We start from the raw sequence: 25,634 nt of genomic DNA on the forward strand, positions 1-25,634 counted from the left end.
ACGATTGAAATTTAAAGATAAGTCCTGACATTTATTTTTCAGCAGTATAGAATTGTTAATAAGATGATTTTCAGTATTTACATATAACTTTTAATGAGGTTTAAATATATTTTAATGAATTATATATATATATATATATAAAGGAATATTGCGATTTTTCTATAATTCTTGTGATTATTAATTACGATGCTACTAGCGTTTCATCGATGTACGTACCAACAATGAATTATTATCTGTGCAAGAAAGGAAGCAATAATACTTCGCAAGACGATCTTTTATTTTTTATAACATAAAGATTTATCTTTGAAATTTTATTATTGTGAGAAATTCATTTTATTTATATCTTTAAAAAACCTTACTGTTTAGAACGAATCTATATGTTATTTATTATGTTCGTTAATATTATATCATACAGTACAAAAAATCACACTTCTACTATTGCGTAAAAATTACGTTTATATAAAAAAGAGAAGTCTCATATATTTTTTTTTCTTCTTGAATAATCAGACTTCAAAGTGGAATGATCCCAGATTAAATATACATCTCCGTGTAAAGATTTTATTCATGATCATTAAATAAATTCATCATCAAATTGAAATAGAATATTATATCGTCATTTTTATACGATTACGTTACTATTACTATTATTTATAAAATAATATTTTCATTCGTTATCAATACGTAAAACATGCCATCTAAATATATTGTAACAACGAGAGTTTGTAATATTGAAACATGATTTTTCTAGTTTTCTTAAATATAATGTTAATTATATTTATAAGATGATTGAGAAGAAGATTATTTTTCTTCTTATTTTTTAGCTTATCGATTGTATAATTAAAAAAAATGGAAAAAGGATATTTTATAAGTTAGTCTTGCCAAAATTAGTTTACGACAAGAGGTACGATCATTAATAAGATAATATTAGTTTAAAATGCACGTATAAGTATTACAATCGAGTAGTTCATATACAATTGATCAATCACATGCAACTCATAGGTACAATTCTCTTATATAAGAAACTACAAATTGAATTATTGTAGTTGGTTAAAAAATATTTACACATTCATTCATCTACCCCTTCCTCTACCGCGATTAAAACCACCTCTACCTCTACCGGAAACCTTGCCTTTAGGTGGTGGAGATTTTGGTCTAAGTGCTTCTATTCGTTCTGTGCATCCTGTGGTTATTTGACCGGTGGAAAAATAACCGGTATAGAGATCGGCATTAAAATTAGTATTTGTTAATTCTGGACCAACGGTGAGCCAACCTGGTCTAATCGTACTGTCGCGTCCAAATAAATGTAATCTAAAAACGATATGTAAAATAGAATATTGCTAATATCACGATGATCGATATATTAAAACTATACCTTCGTCTACCAAGGCAAAAATGTTCGATTATATGAAATATTTCGACAGGCTTTTCAATGGATCCATATTCAGGCTCTTCCGATATGATCAAGTCAATATCAACGTTTGCATGAATGAAATCTCCGTCCGTAGATCTTCTCACAGTTCCCTTAATACCCATCAAACAATGCTCTTTAGTTCGTTGAAGCACAGCCTTACTATCTAAGTTCTTACTGTGTCCAGGATTATTAATATTTGTACGAATCCAACAAATGTCTTCGCAACGTCTAAAACCCCATTTTCGGAGACAGAAACGTCCCATATCCAGACCATCGCTACTTCCACACCATAAAAATACAAAACTTCGATTAGCAGCTACTTCGCCAATATCTAATTCCATTATCTGTGAGAGAAAAAATATAATTAATTGAATAGAGATCGATTAACTTGTATAATTGATTTGCAATACAATAGAATTCGTATTAACTTGATCCCAGTTCCACAACTGAACGTTCGTTGCACCGCACGTTCTTTGATACTCTTCTAACGGCGGTTCTATAAGAATTACATCAAATTTACAATTGAGTTCTTTTAAATTGTAACTAAGGAGATCAGTTTTGAGATACATCGGAGGAGTAGCAGTGTCTGCTATTAAATCGTCCTTCAATTTGATTAGTTCTCTTAGTTTAGGATATTCCTCGAATCTATCGGCTAATCCTACGTCTCTTATAAAATTTTGCGGTCTTTGACCAGTATCGATAAAATGTTGACAATAATCATTATGTGGATTGGAAGATTGTGTACCCTGAAATATTAAAAAACCATTTCTATGAAAGTAATCAAATGTAAAAATACATGGAATAAATTGAAGAACTTACTTTTAGAAAAGTAGATGAATCCTTGTACACGATTTCATCCGTGGGTACTGCATCATCTTTTACATCTTTTACAGTACTTTCAGTTTTCTCCGACAATAGTTTTCCCTTCTTTTTCTGGACGTTATCGATGTCAGTACCCAAAATCTGTCTCAATTCATCTACACTGGAAACTCCAAGCTAAAAAAAGAAAAAGTAGACATTTAGAAAAATGTAAAATTTAAGGAAGGATTTAAAAAATAATCCAACTATTTCATAACTTACCGTTTGTGCAAGAAGTTTTTTCCTTTTTTGAGAACGTTCCCTTAGTGTTTGCAACATTTTTCATTGTTTATATATTTAGTTTTAGGTTATATATTTACAAAAAAGGGATATTATAATAAATTTCATTTACACTTAATAAAGAAGAACAAACTATTGATATCACAGATTAGTTGGATCACCGTTTGTATTCTTGATTATTTAATTAAGATAAAAACATAGTATATAATAATAAAATAGAAATTTGTAGAGCAAACTGTTGTTACAAATAAGAAGACCACATCATTGCAGCAGGATGTCGAGTCGATAATATGTGCGTATGTATATACATATCAAACGTGTTATTAAATTATCCTAACGTTTCAAATAATTGCGTGTATATATGATTAGAAGAAATTAGGATGATTATTTTAATCGTAAAAATTAAATATCCATATTTTAAATACAATAGAAATACACGGTGCCACTGAAGTTTACATTTGATACGTTACTGAAAAAATTTCGATCGAGGCGCCATCTAATAAAAAAATATCGGTACCCTTGCGGAACCCTTCGTAATTACGATCCTGGAAGCGCCAAAACGATCGACGCGCCATCTACTCTTTAACGCGTCGACGTAGTGATCTAATTACATTTTTTTCTTTGCAATAATTAACATTTAAACGAAGTGATTATATCACAAATGTTGCATAATCTGTTCCTAAAGATAATTTCGTCGATGGTGATAATTGAACGGTACGTCAGATTATGTAGTACGATTACAAAGAAGTGATTTCATAATGCGTTAGTGTACAAGACCAATGGAGGCAAAGTTATTGAACGGGATTTCAAATCGAGTATTTTACATTTTGTCAAAAGGTAAAGAAAATCAATTAAAACGACGCGTATAATAAAGAAAATGTCTTTTTACAGAACAGGAAATATCGTTTCTTCGGAAACTACAATAAAAAAAAGATAGAAGTCGACATTTTTTGAAGTAAGATCAAACGGCGTTTACATGAATAAATGAACAGTCGATTAAATTATTACAGAACGAAGCAAAAAAATGAATTTGATGCAATAAGAAAATGAAATCAACAGGAGTTAACCTTCGAACGTTTTGCTTATTCTTACTATACATAACGTGTTATGACAATGTGTAATTGGCCACACGTGAACATTGACAATGAGTTAGAAATTGCACTTTAATTACGTCGAGGTCCGTCCATAAACCTTAACGAACTATGACTAAGGCTAATGTCGGGTAATCCAATCGTTGGTCGTCATTACCGTCGTTACTTTTCGTTCGCGTTACTTTGCTATCGTATTTCTTATTTTTTCTTTTTCTTTTCCTAGCGCAACGTTTCTCTACGATGACTCTTATGCACGTTTGATAAGAATAAACATTAATTATCTTATTGTTAGTTTATCGGAAGTGTACGAAAGGGTATTATGCAACTCGAAAACTCGAACAAAACAATGTTTGTAAGTTTAGAAAAAATAGCTAACGAAACATTCGTAAATCTAGCGTTAAGACTAATGCGCGAGTAATAAACCCCATTACCCCGATAAATTACTTCACTTCTCGTTTTGTTCCATAAAACAAGTCTCAAGAAAAAGTGAGCATTTGTAATTGCCTACTTTCCATTTTATTGGATCCGACATCGATCGAAAGGCGAACGTCGCGATTCATGAAAATGGCAACTTACATTAGTTTTGGAAGTAACATAATGAAGAAAATGTGATAAGGCTAGCAGCGTCCACTAGGAGCGGGGGCAGGGTTTGGGGCGGGGGCAGAAGCGGTGGTGGCAGCGGTCCAATCGGAACGGCGATCGCGAATCCTCGTGGAGTGCCGGTTCCGGTCGACGTCAGTCGCGACGTCAGTCGGTTTTCAAAAGGACGCGGGGTCGGACGGTCGCGTCTTTCGCCGCGGAATTGTACGCGCGAACATAGAACCGATCTATGTGCGATGTCCAGCTGACGTTTGCCTAATCGACGCCCTCGAATCACGAGGAAGCCTTCCTCTTCTTCTTCTTTTTATACTTTTCTCTTCTATTTTCTTCGTCAAAAAGTAAGATATTTATTTTATTTTTCCTCTAATACTTTAGAAATGAATCATCGTCGGTCCCATTAGTCTCTCAATTGCCCTTTACAAATATTTTCAAACGGCTTTCTCCCTGTCCATTTAAAGGAAATACATGGCTCGTAAATAAATGACTAGTTTTTAAATTGATGGAAAAATCTTATCGACTTATGTACCGTTTAAATACCCAATACTCGATAGTTTAGAATCATTGAAAATACTTCTTCGGAAAGGAGGTGCTTTTACATCGCGTTACCTCGTACATGTAGTTCGTTCTTGCAACTCGTATAAAACTCGTTTGCAAAAAAATCTAACCGGTCGTTTGGATATTCAAGATCGATCGATCGTTGAATAATTTAAAAATCAATTTGCTCGCGTATACTTTTATACGACGATTCGTTAGATACATATAGGTATTACGTATAAATCATTTGGAATAAGATAAGGGATGATGTATTAAAATAAATAATAAATCAAAGGAGAGACTCTTGTCAATATTTCGATGTTTAAAAGGCAAAGATTAAAGGGCAAAGTAAATAGAAGAAGAAAATTGAGTAGAGAGATCGATGGGACACGTAACCTTCTTGATTGGCTTTACCCGCCGACAAGGTAATCGGGATCTATCGGTAAGAATCGGAAAAGATCGAGAGAAGGAAGGCGTATAGGCGTATAGGCGTATAGGCGTATGTATGAGCGTATGTATAGGCGAGCTTGCGAGCGTGAGCGCGAGCGCGCGCGCACTTGCTCTTTCATCAGGAAAGAAAGACGGAGAACGCACTCCTCCTGAGCAGTCTCTCGCGACGGTGTCAAGGTAACAGCCGGCGGAAACAGGTGGTGAGCTATAAGCCGGTCTCGCGTCGCTTCCTCGTCGTTCACCTCGTCGTTATCGTCGCGATATCGGGCTCCGAAAGGGTCTCTTCCTCCAACAGGAGGACGCTCGCGAGGACGCTCGCAAGGTCGCTCTAATCGATCGACCGACCGACCGATCGATCGATCGATCGATCGATCCTGCCTTCGTTCCTTCGTTCCTTTGACCGACCATTTATCGAGGTTCGTATCGTTCCTCCTCTAATATTTCCCAATTCTATCTTATTATTTTCTCTTACAATTATAATCTTCCACGCAAATATATGTTTAATTAATAGGTATGTACAATGTTGTTTTCTTCTTCTTTGGTATACGATTAGAGGTAATATTGTTGTAAAATAAAATTTCCAAAAATAAGGGAGTCGTTATTTTGTCATTTGAAATTCTCTCTCTCTCTCTCTCGCTCTCGCTCTCTCTGTTATCATCGAAGAAACGATAGGAATCGAACGGAGAACTGCTTTGATTCGACGGTAAATAATCACGAGCAAAGAGTTCGAAAAGGAGGATAAGTAGAATCGCGACGTCACGACCTTCTTCTCTTTCTCCTCCTTTCCTATTTCTTTTCGAGAGCAATTAGTAGAGTATTAGTCACTATAGGTGGTAGAAGTGGAAGGTACTGCATTGTTTCTTTCCGCGGGGAGGAAAACAAAAGGAGAGAAGCAGAGAAAGTAAATAAGTAAGTAAATAAATGAGAGAGAGAAAGCGTGTACGTTCGAGCGTGATGGATCGCGAAAACAATTTTTTGTTCATGTCAGAGACTGACAAAGGTCTTTGGATATGACATAGGAATAGGAAAAGAGAAGGAGGATGAACGCGCGTTTGTTCGAACGAGTGCGAGAGAGACGAACGAACCTACAGATTGAATAGGCGTCTCGCGAACGGGAAAAGATCGTTTGTGATTGGTCAAACTAATCGAGTCTTACCACGAAAATTCCTTCGAATTCCGAGAAACGGTTGGCACCGATAGCAACGTCACCCTTTTCCTCTCCGGCTTGCAAGCAGCTAGGATCGTCCTCGTTTAAACTATAAACAATATTCAGACGTCGAGAAAGAAACAAAGAAAGAAACCGATACAGAGAAAAAGAATCAGAGAGATAGATAGAGAGAGAGAGAGAGAGGGAGAGAGAAAGGGAAATAGAAAGAGGGAGAGAGAGAGAGAGAGTAAGGGAGAGTAAAGAGAGAAAGAAAGAAAAAGAAAAAGAATTCAAGGAAACGTGAGAGATTCTTACGCCTACGTATAGGGTGAGTCACCTAACCGCGATCTACCTTTCCTTACCCCCGTATCTATCACAACCATTCGAAAACAAGTGTATAATATCATCTAAATGGCTATTTCCTCATGCTCCTCGATCGGGTTTTTCAAAGTATAAAATAAAATCACGCGACAAATAATAATTCTCCGATTGTTGTTTAGTCTTCCTCTCGTATTTGAAAATTAAAAATCAACGTACGAGTCACCCTGGAGCGCTTAGTACGTCATTCTTGCATATTATCGTTCAATTTTGTCGATTAGATTAATAATTATACATCGAATTTTAATCGCATTTCTAACTATCCTAAATAAGATAGTTAACCGGTATTTTGCGATAAGTATTGATACGTATTTTGTCCTTTGACAACGTCCTCGACTTTATTTTCACGAGGAACTTCAAACAACGACGACGACATCTACTATTTCGATATCCACATTTCACCTTTACTTTTATGTACGTGCCTTTCTAATGTACACATCTTCCTCCTACAGTTATATACAAATATAATCCATATAAGCGTATCAAAGTAATATACATATTTTTTGTCTATATTTGAAATATATATATATTTATATACACGTATATTAATTTATAAATATAATTAATTTTTGTTGGGGGGGGGTTTGTTTTTGTAGAAATATACGGCGAATTCGCCGTAGGAGCAATCGAACGAGATGAGACCCGACGAGGTGATACAGACAGAGCGAAGGGCGGCAGAGACTATGTCGGAAACGTCGGAAGGCACACCCACGAGTAGCATTTCCGGCAAGTCCATTTTCGAGAGTCGCGAAGAAATTCGAGATCTCGCGGCCGTCTTGGGGATTTCCAATCCAGAAGACCTACATCAGGATCGTTTCCGCGTTGATAGACGAAAATTAGAGCAAATGTTGCAGGGTCAGTATCGTTTCAGTCTTTTTGTCATTTTTGTTTCTTTTTTTTTCTCTTTTAAACGCATCTCCATGATTTTCGATTAGTTGTTCATAAAAAAAAAGAAGAAGGTACTTTCAAACCTTTGACCTTATATCTTCGTCCAGTAATTTATTTACGTAATTTCCCGTTTCTTTCTCGTTCTATTATTTTTTGTTTTCCTTTTCTTTTTCTGCACATAAATTCTTCAATTTAACATTCGCTTTCGCGTGGTTTATAAGATAGATCGTTAATTAAAACATCGAACCGGTAGTAGTAGTAGTATTATTATTTGAAATATTTCATTTTGCATCGGCAAGCAGATCTTTTCTTTTTTTTTCTTTTTATTCGAAATTAATTTCTCGCGATGTCATAATTTAAAAAAAGTGATTTCGCTAGAAAAAAATTCTTCGATTATGCTTCGAAAGAAAAAAATGGAAAAGCTAAGCAAATTTGATCGAGTCGAACGTAGGTTCGTATTCGTTCGTTCGTTCGTTCGTTCGTTCTTAATATAACGAATTAAACTTTACGATCATATCGAAAATTATTTACTCGTGCGGAAAATCGATGCAGAAAGAAAGAAAGAAAGAAAGAAAGGAAGGAAGGAAAAAAGAGAGACGCGAAATAAATTTCAATTAACATTAATCCCTCGCGTAATGATAGATTTTTGATGAGCAAGGAGAACAAGGAAACGTTTACGTTTCTACATAAATATGATAAATAAGTAGATACGTGCAACAATCACATGAACGGACGTTACATGTCGAAAGTTTTGTCATCGTAACGAGCAATTAGAAGGTTCTAAGTCGATCCTGCGTGAAACGGTACGTGACCGTTGCCTCGTTTGCCTCGTTTCGCCTCGACCATCGAGGACTCCTTCATCTTCATCTTCATCTTCTACTTCTTCTTCTTCTACGTATTTGCATTTTGCGAATAGATACGTGTGATGGATACAGAGAGATACCCAGAGAACGTGTGTGTGTGTGTGTGTTAGAACTTTGTATATCCGGCAATCGAGATTTAAATAGACACACGTTATGTTTATAAACCGGATTAGAGGAACCGTCAAAGCCTACAATTATTGTTTTCCTACTTTGCTTGTCCCAAACTTGTGACAGCAATAAATAGACATTGATATTCAACTTGGCAATTAAATACACACGAACAATAATTTATACGTATAACACGTATTCGATGAAATGGTCTCGTTTATTCTTTTCATCTCTATCACATTTACGCCAAACATTTATTTTGCCTTTTCTTTTCTTTTCTTCTTCTTTTTTAATTACATTTTCTCGATATCTCTCCGCAGCAGGGACATACACACGGTTACCTCGTTGTTGTAAATATTTAAATGCGTATCTGACGGCGTACTTTTTATTTTTACAGGTGACAACGATATGCCGAAAGCAGCGGATACCTTTTTTCATAGCGTGAGTAAAAATATATTTCTCTTTCCTCTTTACTCGAAATATTATTTTCCACTGGTGATATAATCACGGCAAAGATCGATGGATAATCTTTAAAGAATAATCAATGTTTATAACGAGAGTTATTAAATTGTCGCAATTATATGCATTTGAAATTGTAATTATAAATTATAGAATGTAAATCGATCGATCGATCTTTTTATTGGAAAGAGAAAAAAGAAAAAAAAAATATTCTCCTTCAAAGTATATTTAATCGAGAACGCATCTACTACGCGAGTTACGTTCGAGTTCATCGCGAACGACATTGATTAATCTTTCATGCTTCGACGCCTTGTAAAATGTGTTAATTAAGGTCTCTTTTTTTAGAGAACGTTATAAAGACCAATCGAAAGTAGATTTTCACGCTTATAGTATTTTAATTGAAATACAAGTAGCATTTGAAATGCGATTGATGGGTTTAAAATTGTGTGTGTGTGTGTGTGTCGTTTAGCTAGCTTCGATTCCGATCTCGTCGTCGTCGTCGTCGTCGTCTAAGTTTTATATCCGTGTAAGAGATCGTTTTACCTATCGATCGGAAACTTTTGATCTATCGATCTTTCACGATCGATAGATCAAGAACTTTAGATGACGAATAGAGATAGCACGTTCCGTTGACGTAACGCCTTTCTCTTTCTCCGGCTCAAAGTTAGAAGCATAAACGCACGCGGCTCGTGTCTTTTCCCCATTCATTTCCTTTCTTTTCCTATGTATATAACATAAAATTGCTGTATAATTTTTTTGGCAATTAATTTATCGCTAAACACGTAATCGGATCACGAGTGATATATTTTTGTCGTTGCATAATATTGAATTACGCGATAAACAACGTAGATCTCGTTTGGATAAAAGAATAATGAAAATAAATGTGAATTTCATTTTGAATTTGTTCGTAAGAAAATCTTCATTCCAGGTATGATTTTGATCGATCCTACTTTTACGATCCGTAACGAAATCGGTTTCTTCTTTGTTTTACTCGCGTACAACGGAATAAATAAATCCCGAAGCAATAGAAACGCACGTGCAGATGCGATTACTAAAGAGATCGTGAGCCTCCCCCTCCCCCTCCCCCGCCACCCCTTCGCGCTTCTCTTCAAACTATCTCTGATTCGATCGGATTGTTGCAGTTTGGTGTCGACATAGTTTAACGGTATAGTCACCACCTCCTCGACAATTCCCATGAATAAATAAGATCTACGGAATAGATATAATTTATATTTAAATATGATTTTTTTCTCTATTGCGTTTAATATATGCATGAGATAATCGAATCAAATCTTATACACGATTAAATGAAAGAAAATTCGAAGTTGGAAAGATATGCGATTATTATAGTTCTTAAAAGTCGAAAGAGCGTAACACGCGTTCTCGCATACACACACGTACACGCGGACACATACGAACGCGCAGCAGCAAACATATAGGCTGTCTTCTCTGCTGACCTTGCGATTATGCGAGAACTAAGAAGGCTATTTTTGTATATTTGTTCTCCCGACTACGAAGAGACCGATAATAATTCTCAAGCTCGGCTTTCTCGCGTCGATAAAAGCCGGCGCTCGATCGTTTACACGCTTACGAAGTCACGTGTTATAAGTACAAGTCGAACGAACGATTCGAAAAAGATGCGTTGGAGTAATTCGATTCTATGAAAATGATCATTTCGGATGCGTGCAAATTCGTCAAACTTTTCTATCAATTTTTTTCCATTCCCCTCCGCGAATTTATTTTTAATTTTCACTTTCCAACTAACGTTATATTATTTTCTTATTAGCTTCCCGTGTGTTCACATCTCATTTCATTTCATTTATTTACTTTAGATATAGGAATGTGTTTATCCGTTTCTCTTATCATCCTCTAACGTTTCTAACTCATCAGATTATCTCGATACATTAAATCGTCTTCTCTCTCTCTCTCTCTCTCTCTTCGTATTTTCGTCATTTCAATCGTTCAAACGTTTCTTTACTTTGTTTTAAATATACCGCAAAATGTTTTTAACGTTAAAACTTGGTCGGGAACGTATCACCGGGAACGTCTCATAAATATTCCTTCCCACCCTCCCTCGCGGCACACATCGTACGAAAATATTTTCTCGGCGTATAGGCTGCGTTCTCTTCTTCGTTTCGACAAAATATTTATCCATTATCTTCCTTACTCTTCTTACTACGGATCTAGCAAAAGGAATTTAATCGGTAGATATTACGTAAGGAGAGAGAATATTATCTTTCGTTAAATATAAATATATAATTAGAAACACTTATATATATATATATCAAACGATTCGAAAAACTCGAATTAAATGATATTCATTGAAAATTCGATTGTACGGTTTTATGGAAAAATAATGTTGCTCGGCATTATACCTTCGACGAATTTTCTAACACGCGGAATCTAATAAGACATAGCAAATGCATCGTTATCCGTTGTTCGACAAGTTCGAAGGCAATGTTCGCGCTTATCCTTATCGTTGGTGCGTTGCGCAAAAGGGGCCCTGGAAATACACTGCTCGATTATTTATAGAGCGGCTTTACTCGATTCCATTGCAACATACATATGCAACGGTTTCACTTGCACGCTTTTAAACTAACTTTTACCGACTCTACCCCCAATCATCTTAACTCGTATCGAATGACTCTGTAGTAGTGGTAGTAATAGTAGTACTAAATAGGTAAGGTTTCTAGAGTGAAAATCACTAACATTAAAGTCGCGTGGGTGAACCGAGAGATCCTTGCCAACTTGATGACACTTCCATAAAAACAACTTGCGTGTTTCCCCCCTAACCCCTCCTCTCTTTTCTTTCTATCTAAGAGAGCGTGTCCGTTCGTTCCATCCTATAAATTTCAGTACTGGTCAAAATTTATGACATTCTCCAAATGTAGGCAGAATCACGTTCTTTTCGAAGAGAGAGAGAGAGAGAGAGAGAGAAAGTAGTAGGACGTAAATATCTGACGAATCATAAATCATAGTATTTGATTTGTTGTTGCTCTTTCTCTTCTCTTTTACGAGAAATTATTTATTTTTTATTCGACGTCGTCCTAAATATCGCGTCACGATATATATGGTGCAATTTAATAGACGCGCAAATATATACACGACAACAATATTAAAATTATTTTTCCGCAAATGATTTATTTCCTCAAAATCTCCATCATTTTATTTCAATAAATATAAATAGTTGACGAGATAGATGTATCTTATCTTCGATACCACCTTGTATTTTTGATAGATAAAATTGCGAGTTCATTTTAAACGACGATGTATAAACTTTCTGATAGGTACAATAATTATCTGTACGATTATCTGAACAAATGAACGAAACTACTCAAAATTTCTCTCTCTTAATATCGAAATTAAAGACTTTGTTCCGTAAGCTCTTATCATCCACGTTCGATTTCGATTTTAACTTCAAACTTACTTCCATTATGTAATCGTTCGGTGTTACACGGCAATACCGATAAGAAGATACATTGATATAGCTGACGCATTCAAATAATATATATGTAAATACATATACATACATATATATATTTTATCGTACGACAGGATCTCTAACTTTCACCAATTTCTCGTTTGCTAGCAATATCGTTGATTATTTTTTTGTATATATCAGCGAATAAAAAACATACGTGTTTATAAAGATATTGACGCGCAAACACACGTGTCTTTGCGTTGAAATAATTTACATGTACACTCAAGGCTACTCAACCACGGTTTGTGTCATCTAGATATGTTTTTTGCAGTATTTTTCCACTGCATAACTCGACTCTGGCACATGGCCAGGACGATATCGAAAAAGACCTGGAGAGATTCGGATCCGCTTGTCGAAATGGTATTCATTTGAATCCGTTTAAAGAGAGAGAGAGAGTGAAAGAGGGAGGGAGGGTTCTAAGATCTAAATCTATTCTTTGCTCGGATATATATTTTGTCAATGTCATTTTTAATATATCTATGACATCGAGTATGTAATTTCTAAATTAATAAATATGTCCCAGTGTATCGATAAGAACAATCGTATACACATATACGCGAGTACATATATATCGTAATATGTATGTTGCAAGATAGGAACGAATACTTTCGTATTTTATTTTCAAAACTAATTACTGATATACTCACAGTTATAATCGTGCACGAGGCACTTGTGCACGTCGTTTCTCTAATCTTTATACACGAGTGTATTATTTCTTTATAATATTTTCAAAAGATGAAACTTCCGTTTTTATCTCGTTCTTTTAATCGCGTTTAAATTCGTCACTATCTCGTAAAATTTTATCGAAAGAAAGATCACAATTGTATTTTATTACACTTTCGAAAGTTTCTCGATTATTTGATAATTCTTTTCTTCTTTTCGTTTTTTTTTTTTTTTTTATTTAAGTTGAAATTAGAATATTATTGCGACGAGTGAAAATAACACGATTTCCTTGGTAATTCGTATTCGATGGATACTTCCTCTCGTAGTATCTAATTGTAAGATGTAAATACTAAGTAAGTTTTATAGGTAGTTTTCCAAGACGAAAATGAAGTTACGCGAAAGGAAGAAAACTCGGTGCTAGCGCCGCGTTTAACGAAGGAAACGAAGTGTAAGTTCAAAAGCGTCCCGCTTTAAACGAGCTAATGTGATTTCCATTGGAGAGGAAGATGTGTCAGACAGGCGCCTACTTTCGACGGCCAAAAAGTGTAAACGCTCTAGATCTAACGTCAATATTATTCTATTTTGTTTAACGAACCGGGATGGCTAAAAAGCTTTCGCCAAGTTATGCATTTTTATGTCGACGATAGAAAAAGTTTTTATATTAAAAAACAAAAAGGGTTCTAAGAATTGAAATATCGAACATCGAACTTTGAATTATTCAAATTTTTCTAATGAATAAAGAAACTAAATAAATTCATATTTCAAGGTAGACACGGACGACCCTAATCGAAATATTAACCCTTTGCAACTGTCGAGGTTACTCTCGGTCACCGCTTGGCAACTCGAAATAACGGGTTCAAACTTTGGCGCTCGAAACGCGTTCGAATGAGATTAGAACAACGCTTGGAAATATTAATATACGATAAATACAAAATGTGCCCTTTTTAATTCGATAGATGATAGTTCGATTACATATATCAGAGATAATTTATTATTCCAGCTAATATATAGATTAAAACGAAATGCAATGTTAGAGTTGCGAAAGAAATGGTAGTAGCATCGAAAGAATGTCTCGAGTGATTTAGTAAAAGGGAATCTTCGAAAGACGTTCTTCGAAGATCAGTATCGATCGTAACTTCTTCGTCGAATACAAAGGTTAGATCTCGACTGCTTAACATAATCCAATATTAATTAGGTATGCTCGCTTTCAGTCTAGACGGCAAAAGCAACGACAGAGATGTATGCGCTGATACAAAGTATAAAAGTCATGATCGTATGTATCAATTCTCGGTAGAAAAGAAATATTCGCATGCATCGATTCGCGAATACTTACGATACGTGTCACGTGCGATTACTCGAAAATACTGATGTAATTGTAAATTTATTTATCACGTGATAGATATTATTTTCTTTTTTTTTTCCTTTTTTTCCTGGTATTTCCAAAGTTGATAGAACGCTACTTTTATACTTAGGCATATATTCGTATACATTCGTAATCAGTCGGCGATTATGAAAATGGTTTAATCTCTTGAGTCATATTTTCTTTTTTCCTTTTGAGATATTTTGACGTTTGGATTTGAATTATTCCAAAAATTTCAATTATGGCACGTGCTAATAAATACGTCTTTTAATATCTCTAATGACTTACATTTGTAAATCATTTTTATGATCATTAACTTATATACGCGTATTCCGATAAATGAAACTGATCGTCAAATAGATAATAAAAATAAGTATATATATATATTTTGTATTCCTTATCGAAAATAATTGCATATTAAATTGTTACGAATTTATCGAGGATAAAGGTCGTAGAAAAATGTTATTTTCGCTTTTCTTATTCGATCGTATTATATTTCTATTTTACTTTTTTTTTAAGGATTTTTTTTTCGAAACGTATTTGACAAGCAAGTAGAAGTTCGACGATACATTTTAAATTGCACAACACCGTCGATATCTTCTTGTCGAGTTTATCAAGAGTCTAACTCCTCTCTCTCTCTCTCTCTTCCTCCCTTCCTCCCTTCCTCCCTTCCTCCTCCCTCTTTCGTTCGTCGTTCTCGCAAAAGCACATAACGACTTCGTTTGTCCATTCCGTCACCGAATTTATCGCGCGATAAATTACGAGAGAATTCAAGTGCGACTTGACGTGAATTTACAAAAAGAAAGAAAAAGAAAGAAAGAAGAAAAAAATAATAATGATATAAAGAAAGAAAAAGGAATAAAAAATAAGTTGTAGCGATACGATTAGTTTGTTCCATTGACGTAACGTTTCATCGTTCGATTTTCTGTATATTTCCAACAAAAATTTCCGCGCTGCGAAACCGGTGAGGAAACGTCATCTAACAAAACACTTTTGTTTATTCTCATGCACGTATTCAATTTATGCAGAAAAATGTCTATCGAAAAAACTATCAAATATAAATCAGTCGGGTCGTTTTCATTTGCACATGGCTCGTTTTGTTGAAAAACATGTACAGTGACTCACGATAGTATTTGAACACTTACCATGAAATATTTTATTAATTATAATAAGTATGTTATGCAACACTTATCGAGATATATTATTAACATTGAATGGAAGATTATAATAACATTGGACTCTTCAAAAAGAAGAAGAAGAAGAGAAAGAGAAAATGACATAATTCGTGTTTCCAAGATATTATTTTATCGAGACAGCATCGATAACACGTTTTCTCTTTGATCAACAATTTTGTTTGGCTTCACCAAAAGACAAATTTACCGAGCTTCTAAGACTTTAAACTCGACGACGATGTTATTTCACCGAAATACCAACTACTTGTCCTAGCACAACTATTGTAATTTTAGCTTAAGAGAAACGTTGGCCTTTAAGCTTTATTTGAGCTTTGCTTGTTTCGTCTACCTCGAAGAGACATTTTCATTTTTGAAATGTAAATAGCTGGACAAAAAAAAAGAGAAAAAGAAGAAAAGAAATTAGCTGTAGCAATAGACAGAATAGGAAAGAAAAGAATACAAAAGAACAATCTTTTATAACGTTTGAAAAAAGGAGAGGGAATAAGGGTAGAAAAATAAAAGATTCGAAAGTAATTTTAACTATAAGTGTCTCCTGTTCTTTCTATTTCTCTCTCTTTCTCTCTCTCTCTCTCTCTCTGTTTTCTTGGTTGTAACAATCTCCTTCCTTCCTGGCTACGAATAACGTTTCGATAAACTTTCACGTTTGTTCTTGAAAAACGGGATTTGCGATAGTACGGCAATGCTGGTTAAAACGAGGTTAGTGGAGGTAATAAGCGAGAAATGGAGAAAAGCAAACGAAGAGAAAGAAAGAGAGTAAAATTTACTTCCGTGGTCAGAACTCTGAAAAGAAAGGGGAATAAAAAGGAAAACAGAAAATGTGTGTTCGGGAAAGTAATTAAAACGAACTAAATAAAAGCTGTCTAACGAGTTTAACTATAGAAATCAAATTATAGAGGAACGCGAAGTTGGGGATATTGGAAAAGGATTAGTGTTATGTAAAAAGTCAAAAAATAAGAAGAGATAATTACGCGATCGCAAATCGTTATCAAATTATTCGTAATTCGAGAAATGAATGCGTGAAAATAGAACGCGACAAATAAATGAACGTTAGTTGTTTTTTCGCCGTTTGTTTTTCGAACCTCGAGATTGGATAAAACCGAGCCATGGTGGAAGAGTTATTTTGGTGAAGTAGGGTAAAGTGGATCACACCGTTGAGCATCGAAGTATTATTGGACGGTCCCCTTTCTCATGAACGTTTCACAAGGTGCGTTCTTCGAACTTTTCCTTTGCGTGCGCGCAGGCTTCTTTCGTGCTATGATTCTAGACTGATTGCCTCGGCTCGTGGACAAATTTGAGAAATATCTCCGAAATTATATAACTTATGTGAAATTACGTAAGCTTTCGGGACACGTCGATGGACGCGCGCGCGTGTTCACGGAGGGTGGGAGAAACTTTGACGTTTCGTAACGTCGCGGGTCGTTAGTGCATTCTTCCCCGAAAAATATTGTTCTTCTTAGACGCATTAGAAATTTAGATAATTACCTGGAAATGAACAAAGCAAAAGGAAAAAAATGATCGATATTATTGCGGTCGCGGTTTATCGGAACGACAACGAGCGAAATAAATAATCGTTTTTATAGTTGGTACAATTGTCTCGGTCGTAAAGTTTGAAAAGAGAATTCCGGGATATCCGAGAATTACTAAATCAAAGTTAGATTTTCTAAAGAGTCGTAACTTGGTTGGATCTGGAAATCCAAGAACTCCCTTAAATTGTTGGTGTGCATCGGGTCGACAACCCGATTGCTTGATACACGCGGAAGTCGACGTTAATAACCTTGATGTAATCGTATCCGCGAGTACTTTCCTCGCGGTGAAAACACACGGCCTGATACATTTTATTCCTTTCGTCCTTTTGATTACGCCTTTCGCGTTTTAACCGTCGCCATCGACAACACACAACCGGTGCAGTTTCTAACGCTCTGGACAAATAAGAAGGCGGTCTTGTTCGACTATCGGAAGATAAATAATTACAAACGACCAACGAGTTACCTTTTGTCAAATTATAAGCTTGGCTTTGTTCGCGGGATCATCGAGATGACAGGGGATGAGATTTCTTTCCTTTTTTTCTTCTTCTTCTTCTTCTTCTAATCGCGTTCGGTGAGTGGTTTCTATTGTTCATGAAAGTTTCCAATTTATCGAATGAATTTCTTTCTCCTTTAAACCTCTCTCTGTCCCTCGAGAGAGAAAGAAAGAATCTCATTATAAAACACATGACAAAAGAATAATAATAAATATCCATTCTATTATATTCTCTCATCGAATCTCGAAACGTTTCAATAAGATTTGCAAGAGTACTCAACGTCGAGAGAACAATATAAAAAGATCTTAATCCGTCGCAACACCTTGGAGATGATACTCTAATTAGCATAAAGTATTAAACGATTAAAAATACTCGGAGATATAATATACTTTCGTTTGAAATTTTCTTTGCAGTTTCTTCGAATTTATAATACATTCCGAAACAATTATATCATTTCAAATTTACGATGGACTTATATATATTTTATAGTTGACGGGTGAATAAAGAAATAAAGAACGTTCCCTTGTGAATACTTTCTTTATTTATTATTTATCTACTTAAACAAAGGTGGAACATTGTTGTCTATGATAATTTAAAATTTAAGATTACAAAAAGAAATATTTTCTATTTACTCTTGTCAATAAAATTTTATTATAAGTTTCTAAGCATATAAGATAGAAAGGTTGAAGTTTTCTTTGGATATGGAATTGTCCACAAAGATTTTGTATAGAATAGTCAGCAGTTATACCGTGTAACCTTAAGTTTCTATTCATAGTAAAAAGTTTTGTGACTACCAATAAGTAAAACAGTTAAAAAAAGGAAAATTCCATTCCATTTTCCCAATGGAATTCTATTCCATTCCTTTCAAAAAAAATTTTTACACGATGTCGTAGAAAAGCACAACTTTTTCTATTTCCTGTTCTTTATGATCCTTTGAGAAAACTTCGTATTGGACGTTTTGTATTGGACGTTTTGTATTGGACGCTTCGATGAAGTAGAAGTGTGTATAAAAGAGAGAGAGAGAGAGAGAGAGGTAGAGTAGGGGCTTTGAATCGGTCGAGTGGGAGACGGTGAGTTTGCCAAGCTGTTATATTATCCTGTGTTAGTCAGTCAGTCGTGCCAGCGAGCCGGTCGCGTAAAAGTCGCATTCGAGAAACTATCGTGCAACATTGTGCAAGGCAGGAGAGAATTAAGTACTGTAAAACTAATAAAATCATCATCATCAGCTGGTTCTCGTTTTTTATCCATATTTGAAACGTATTTTCCAAGTTATATCTAACCGAGTGAACGTTCTTTCATCGAAACCGAAGAAAGTGGAATAGCAAGAATGTTGTGTATTAATTGTTTCAAACTTGCAAGGATTGGAAGATAAAAAAAAAGCAAACTCGTATAATTAAATTAACCAAGATTGATTTGTATGCATTTAGTGATATACTTCGTTCGTCCGAGATCCAACGAACCTAACGGTGCTCGAAAGATTCGAGTTTTTCGAGTCGTCAAGGCACGTTTTTAAGTTGCCGATGTCCTGCGGGGATCCGCTGCGGTGAAAGTAAAAGCCGCCGGCGCGTTGCTCTCTGCGGTGTTGTTCGTTTTAGTCTTACTTAAAGCCAGCCCTCTTTGCCGAGAGGTGTCTCGTTATCGTTATCGTGAAAGTTGCAAAGAGGTTGCAACGTGTCGTTGTACTACCTCTCTTCCCCCTCTACTTCGTCAAGACCACTACCACCAAAGCGATAGGACGAGAAAGGATCTTATTAGCGTTCGAGGATAAACCATTTTGTCGCTTTCCCGTCCTTTCATTACCTTTTCCTTTTTTATTTTTTTTTTCCTTTTATTTTCTTTCTCCTTCTGACTCATTCGAGAAGACCTTTTTTTTCTTTTTTTTCCTCACCCACGTTTTCATGAGTTTTCAACACGCCAGCACGGCCGGAGGACACCAGGGCCGTATATTCCAAAAATGACTGTGGTAATTTTTGGTGTATATCATATTGCATCACAGCGATCGCGAATTTCGATTAATATAACACGTTTCATATAGTCATCGTATCATTATCTGTTTCGCGATTAAGAACAATTCCACGTTTAACGGTATACCCATTTTTTTTCTTACTCGTCGTATCGTACATTTTGTTTTTTCTTTTTTTCAATTTATCGCGCGTATCGCAATTTCGATCGTAGATTGTTCATTTTAATAACGATCGATTATTTCTTTCTGTTTCAGGTTATGGAGGAAACGAATACCTTCGTGATGTGGCCTTCGCGTTTGAAGATCGGTGCAAAATCGAAAAAAGGTAACATTTTTTCTCTTCCCCCTCCTTCGTCGTCGACCTAGTAACGTTACTTTTACATTAATATATTATAAAAGCCTTAAGATATTCCGATCATTACCGCAAAGTAGGCAAAAAATTGTATAGAGAATAATTCGTTGAAAAATTCGAACGACCGTTAAGAGAAACGGAGGTGATTTTGATCGCCGCCTTATGCTTCAGTTCTCTCCACTAACTTTACGTAATCAAACCGGAAGGAAGTTGGTCAAATTATGCTCGAGCAGCGTGAATATGCGAGTGTCGTATCAAATGGATTTGCATTATGCTCGATCAATGTGGAAATTTTAGCGAATTGAATTACGCCAAGTAAAAACTATATTTATTTCGCGATGGATTATAAATATTTATTATTTCTTTTTTCCTATAGGCGTAAGCGCCGCGCACGTATTTCGTATAAAATAAGGGAAATTATTATTTTCCCTTTTTTTTTTCTTATAATCTTTTTATTTTAATTATTTCATAGAAATGAATTAAAAAGAAAAGAATAAAAGTACAGTTTAATGGCTGCTTATTCTCGCATAAATTGAAGAAAGCAATTTTTAATATTCCATGAAAGCTGTTTATCGTTTATCGACCGCACATACGATAGTGTATGTAACACCACAAACAGCATAGATATTTTCCTATATATATATATATACACGCATACACACACACATCGCACGCGATTACGTCAAGCGAGTTGCTTGCTCGTCAGCTGACATATCCACACGCGTATTTTCTTACGATGTATCTATTTAAAGTGCTATGCCGCCGTTTACGGTATCGTACAAGCACGATGATGATTCGTCTACCTATCGCCTAGACCAAAGGAAGATAAGCACGATATCGTTCATTCAATTAGTTACTTCCTTACGTGTAGAGAATCGATCTTTATAGAACGAATTTTATATAACTTCATTGTATTGGAGTTAATCCTCTCTCTCTCTCTCTTCTATGATAACGTTCACCGTCATATGAAGAGAGATAAGAAACTATAAAAAGAGAGAGAGAGAGAGAGAGGGAGGAACGGAATTGAAATTGATTATTTTTCATCCTAGGATTTCATCACGCGACTTCCATATATTGGATTAATTGTTAAAAATAGACTATGATTGACGCTAACGGGATTTAAGAATTTAATCGAGTGTTTGCGCCAATTATTTTCATTGTTATCGAAATAGATACACATATATTGTTTGCTTACTGTTATTTTTTTTTTCTTTTTTCTTCTTTTTTTATCGTTATCGATGTCACGACGAGTTGGACGAATTTCGTGAAAAAAATAAAAAATAAAATAAAAAAAAATAAAATAGTAAACGTGCGTAAATTATCATATATATTATACATTATGTGGTGATGCGGATGAAATAAACATTTGATAAACGGATAAAGAATCATCTCATCGATACGAAACGATACGAAAATTTCTCTTTACGCACGTAATATGTGTGCATGAACGTGATCGATCGTACGGAACGGGCAAAACTGTCGAATACATTTTTTTTATTTTCTTCTTCCGCATACATACATATATGAATATATACGCATATACGGGTACATAGATAGGTACATAATAATACGTAGCACGTACACGAATGTATGCGCGAATGTATGCACGCATGCATGCATGCATGCTCATAAGTACAGTCTGTTTGAACGCGCGGCGTTTGTAACCGCACGTTCTCGAAGACCAGGGATTAATTAGAGCGCACCTATTAATCGAAAGTGATTACGAAACGAGTCGTTCGTGCAACGGCGCGTGTCAGCCATGCCGAGGCGAGATTTTAAAGGCATCGTAGCGAAAATTCAAGCAGTCCAAATATACTCTCTCGTCTGATTTCCGAGTACGCAATTATTCCTTTCAGTGGTTCGTTCTACACTTGTTTATCACTTAGAAATCAATTAGGAAGAGTGTTTAGACGAAAAACATAATTTACTTTTCTTTTTTCCTTCTCGTTTTTTTTTTTCTTTTCATATTTCTTATCATCCATTTTATCTCGTTTATTTTGCTCTTCTTTTCCTATTCCTATATTAAATTGTTCTCAAAGAAGATTCGCTATGTAATTATATTTTGAATTTATAATTTTGTTACTTGTTATATGCTCGTTGATTCGGCTAACATACCATCTTCTTCTTCTTCTTCTTCTTTTCCATGGAGATAAATCCTCTACGTTTGCTTATCTTCTTCTTGCTCGAACGTTCAATAAAAGTATATGCTAGCTTACCTCTCTCTCTCTTTCTCTTTCTCATATATATATATATATTTCTTTATCCTTCCGTTTCTTCCTGGGCAATGGGAGGGGGGAACAAAACGTACGGTGTTCATCGCACTCTATTCTTCTGGTGGAAACTTTTCGGTGAATCATCCCTTCTTCCTCATGACCTAAACAGCTGTTGCATCTTTCTCCTCTCTCTCTCTCTCTTTTACGTATACTCGATTATAGACACGCATACACTTAGGTAGGAGGAGTGGGCTCTCTCTAGCGTAGCCGACCTCCACTGGCAATGAGACACCAGGAGCCACCGCGAAGTACCGAAATATCATCATCTCCTCTTTCTATAATCTCTAATAACTCACCGTGTTAAAATATCATCAATTAATATCTTCGAAATATTTGAACAAATTTGATTTCTTAATAAACGAGACACGTTGCACGCGATAAAGTGTTTTTCTTTTTTCGAAATCGACTAATAAATCATATTACTAAACGTTAAAAATAGATCATCCACGTGTGCGCGCACGCACGTATACATCGAGTACCATAACGTTGGATATCATGATATGAAATGACGCGAGATATGAAACACGAGAGAATTCGCGTAATCGGTGTCAAGATGATGATGATGATGATGATGATGATGATGAACACGGCAAACGGAGGAGATTTATCTCGTAATGTTTCGTTTTTCAATCCTCTGCGACAAATCATATTGAAATAATAATCAAAGTTCATATTCTCTCTCTCTTTCTCATGATAGGAATTATTATTTTCCCTCTTTTTTTTTTCCTTTCTCCAATCTTTATCTAATCATGCATAGATAAATGATGGACAGATAGAAAGAGAAGAAGATTCGTCATAAGCGTATTTGGTAAAGTGGGACACGAGCGGCCTGGCTGGGTTCGAGTTAGTGTTGACGTAGCAATAATTGTGACGATTAAATTACGACGTTAATTAGTAAATAGTGCCTTGTAAAATTCCGTTCGCGATCTCTTCTAAAGTACGCTTCTTTTACTCTCCGGGTCACGTAAGCCGAGCGAGCTGATTTCAAGTCGTAAAATAGAACGACTGTTCGTTCCTTTTGTGTGTATCTCGTAGTAACCGTTAGTCTTACACCACTTTATACGTCTCTGCACTAGTGCATCTCTATCATCTCCATATCTTTATTTCTTTTTCCTTTTCTTTTTCTTTTTAAATATTCTCATTCCAATTGCCCAATTTATGTATAATTAAATCGTTATGAAATTTCAACAAGGATAAGAAACACAAATGGGATATCTGATTAGGTTATTTTGTTCGATCGTTCGAATATGGTATAATAATTATTTCCTTTTATCTAATAATTAAAAGAAGAGAATTAATTTTTTTTCTTAATTAATTAAAAAGATAAGAAGAAAGTTTTTCGAGGAAGATCGATAACATAAATCGAAATCGGAAACGTACAACGCGCTCGATACCAGGACGGAAATATAAATAAATTGTACTTTACAATTATCTTCGATCATTCTAGATTTCTTTTTTTCTCTTATCTTCTTATATTTTTTCTTTTCGTTATATAAAAAAAAAAAAAAAAAAGAAATGCAAATATATAATAACACGTACGTGCGTCTCTCGTGATAATTTAGTTGCAATTATCTCGTTGTATATCGTACGGCATTAATTATGAAACGACGAGGTATAGTTCGATCGAAGTTTTTTTTTTTCCTTGGGAACTCGCGTGTACATAAGTTTTACACAAATATTAATCGATTCGTTTATACCATACCTGTCGAATTTTTGAGATATTGCAAAAAATTGCGTTCTTTTTTTCTTTTTGAAGTTTCTTTTTTTTTAATTAGGCTCGGGCATAATTGTTTTTTCTTCTTTCTTAATGTACAACGAATGCGTGTTACGAAAGATAGATAAGTCGTACAAAAACTGAACGGACTCCTCGTTTGAAAATGTCACGGGGTTCGGCTTATCTCTCGTTCATTCGATGAAATGGCATCAATAATCATTCGATAATTCGGTGTACGAATGTACGTATGTATATTCGATATTCCGATTCTTCGTTTTCTCCTTTCCAGGGGGAATCAAAATAATCGTTAAGTTTTCAGATCGATAATCTCGATAGGGCACGTCGAATCGATCGAAATCTTGTCTTATCCGATTCTCGAAAGTTCCAATGGAGAAAGGAGAAAGGAGTGAGATGACGATTAGAACTTAATTAGAACTTTGTTTAATTAGTGGATAAGTTCATTCGCTCGGTTCAGGGTTCTACTGGAAACGGCGATGCGATTAGAAAATTTTACTTTGAAATATTTTATTTTTTGTATTTTTTTTTCAAAGATAGACAAAATTCATACATTAACGAGAGCAGCATCGCGTTGACACCGTATCACACTTTTCGTGCCAGAGATATACAACCAGATCGACGCGTGTGTTGCTATGCTTTTGCAACGACTTCTATGTAAAGGATTAAGAAAACAAAAAAAAATACAAGATAAACAGAAATGGTCTTTCCGATAATACTTGAAAAAAATAAAAAAAATAAAAAAAATATCGCGTTAATTATCAAAAATAAAACGTGGTCAATCTTATCGATCTTTTATATGGTTTTATATTTTGTTTTTTCTTTTTTTTTTTTGCATCAACGCGAAATAAATCGGATAAATATAAATAAAGTTGGAGTTAAAAGGGCTTTGACCTTTGACCGTACTCATATAATCGAGAATCGAATCAAGTGTGTTACAATTCGTTTAGTATTTTTGGTGTCATTGCTGAGAGAAATGTGATCCAGCGGGGAGATCAAGATCGTTTTATAGTGTGATCACGATAACCGAAGGTCGTTTGCATATTCGGTCAGAAGTTATTTTTAGGTCAACGTTTCAACGTAGCAGACTTTCCTTGCTCTTAGCAACGTCTCTCTCTCTCTCTCTCTATCTTTCTCGTTTCTATCTTCCTTGCGGTGTGTCAGTGTATACACCCAACTATTCTTAGAGAGGATCGCGAGGCACCGACCTTCTCGAAAAATTCCGTTTACCATGCTCTCGACGTTCGCGAAATAGTACACCGTAGCTAGACAGACACCGGTTTATACATCATGCTTGCGAGCGTGTATATTATTTCTTTTTTTTTCCATTAATTCCCGTACGAAAATATTCAAATCGTTTATTCTTACAATTATTATCTCCGAGTTAAATTTCTTTTCTTGTGTTTTTTCAACGTCATTATTTTTCTTCCGATGATTCATCATTCTTCATCATTATTATTATTATCATTCTATTTTTACGATAATTTCTAATCGGGGAGACATCAACAAGGTGTTACGTATAAAGAGAAACTCGGCCGATAGAACGAAAAGGATATTAAGCCAAGTGGGTATC

The 25,634-nt window shown here is 35.2% G+C and overlaps 2 protein-coding genes across 3 annotated transcripts in view; one reads left to right on the forward strand and one right to left on the reverse strand.

Annotated features, from left to right (window-relative positions):
• Positions 1-902: 902 nt before the first annotated feature.
• LOC122525353 (N6-adenosine-methyltransferase non-catalytic subunit) lies at positions 903-3,232 on the reverse strand. Its single transcript, XM_043648086.1, has 5 exons — positions 2,492-3,232; positions 2,231-2,407; positions 1,840-2,157; positions 1,373-1,755; positions 903-1,308 (listed from the first exon to the last, which is right to left on the reverse strand). The coding sequence occupies exons 1-5, from the start codon at positions 2,546-2,548 to the stop codon at positions 1,071-1,073; spliced, it is 1,173 nt and encodes a 390-aa protein (XP_043504021.1). The 5' UTR covers positions 2,549-3,232; the 3' UTR covers positions 903-1,070.
• Positions 3,233-4,292: 1,060 nt separating this feature from the next.
• The window catches only part of LOC122525350 (protein bicaudal C homolog 1-B), a 28,087-nt gene continuing 6,745 nt past the window's right edge, over positions 4,293-25,634 (forward strand). Inside the window, exons 1-4 of one of the 2 annotated variants that reach the window (XM_043648078.1) lie at positions 4,293-4,538; positions 7,306-7,564; positions 8,966-9,009; positions 19,963-20,032. In XM_043648078.1, the coding sequence (XP_043504013.1) occupies positions 7,345-7,564; positions 8,966-9,009; positions 19,963-20,032 (334 nt within the window). In that variant the 5' untranslated portion in view covers positions 4,293-4,538; positions 7,306-7,344. Of the gene's footprint in view, positions 4,539-7,305; positions 7,565-8,965; positions 9,010-18,467; positions 19,708-19,962; positions 20,033-25,634 lie in introns of those variants that run through there. The other variant, XM_043648079.1, reaches the window with a different exon arrangement.

This window comes from Polistes fuscatus, unplaced genomic scaffold, assembly GCF_010416935.1.
Source record: "Polistes fuscatus isolate 324 unplaced genomic scaffold, CU_Pfus_HIC Scaffold9, whole genome shotgun sequence".
In the NCBI taxonomy this organism is placed as follows: Eukaryota; Metazoa; Arthropoda; class Insecta; order Hymenoptera; family Vespidae; genus Polistes; species Polistes fuscatus.

Coding starts and splice junctions, on each gene's coding strand:
- LOC122525353 (XM_043648086.1), bottom strand. CDS start 2,548: ATGTTGCAAACACTAAGGGAACGTTCTCAAAAAAGGAAAAAACTTCTT. Junction 1,756..1,839: donor AGTTGTGGAACTGGGATCAA/GTTAATACGAAT, acceptor TTTCTCTCACAG/ATAATGGAATTAGATATTGG. Junction 1,309..1,372: donor TTTTGCCTTGGTAGACGAAG/GTATAGTTTTAA, acceptor TATCGTTTTTAG/ATTACATTTATTTGGACGCG.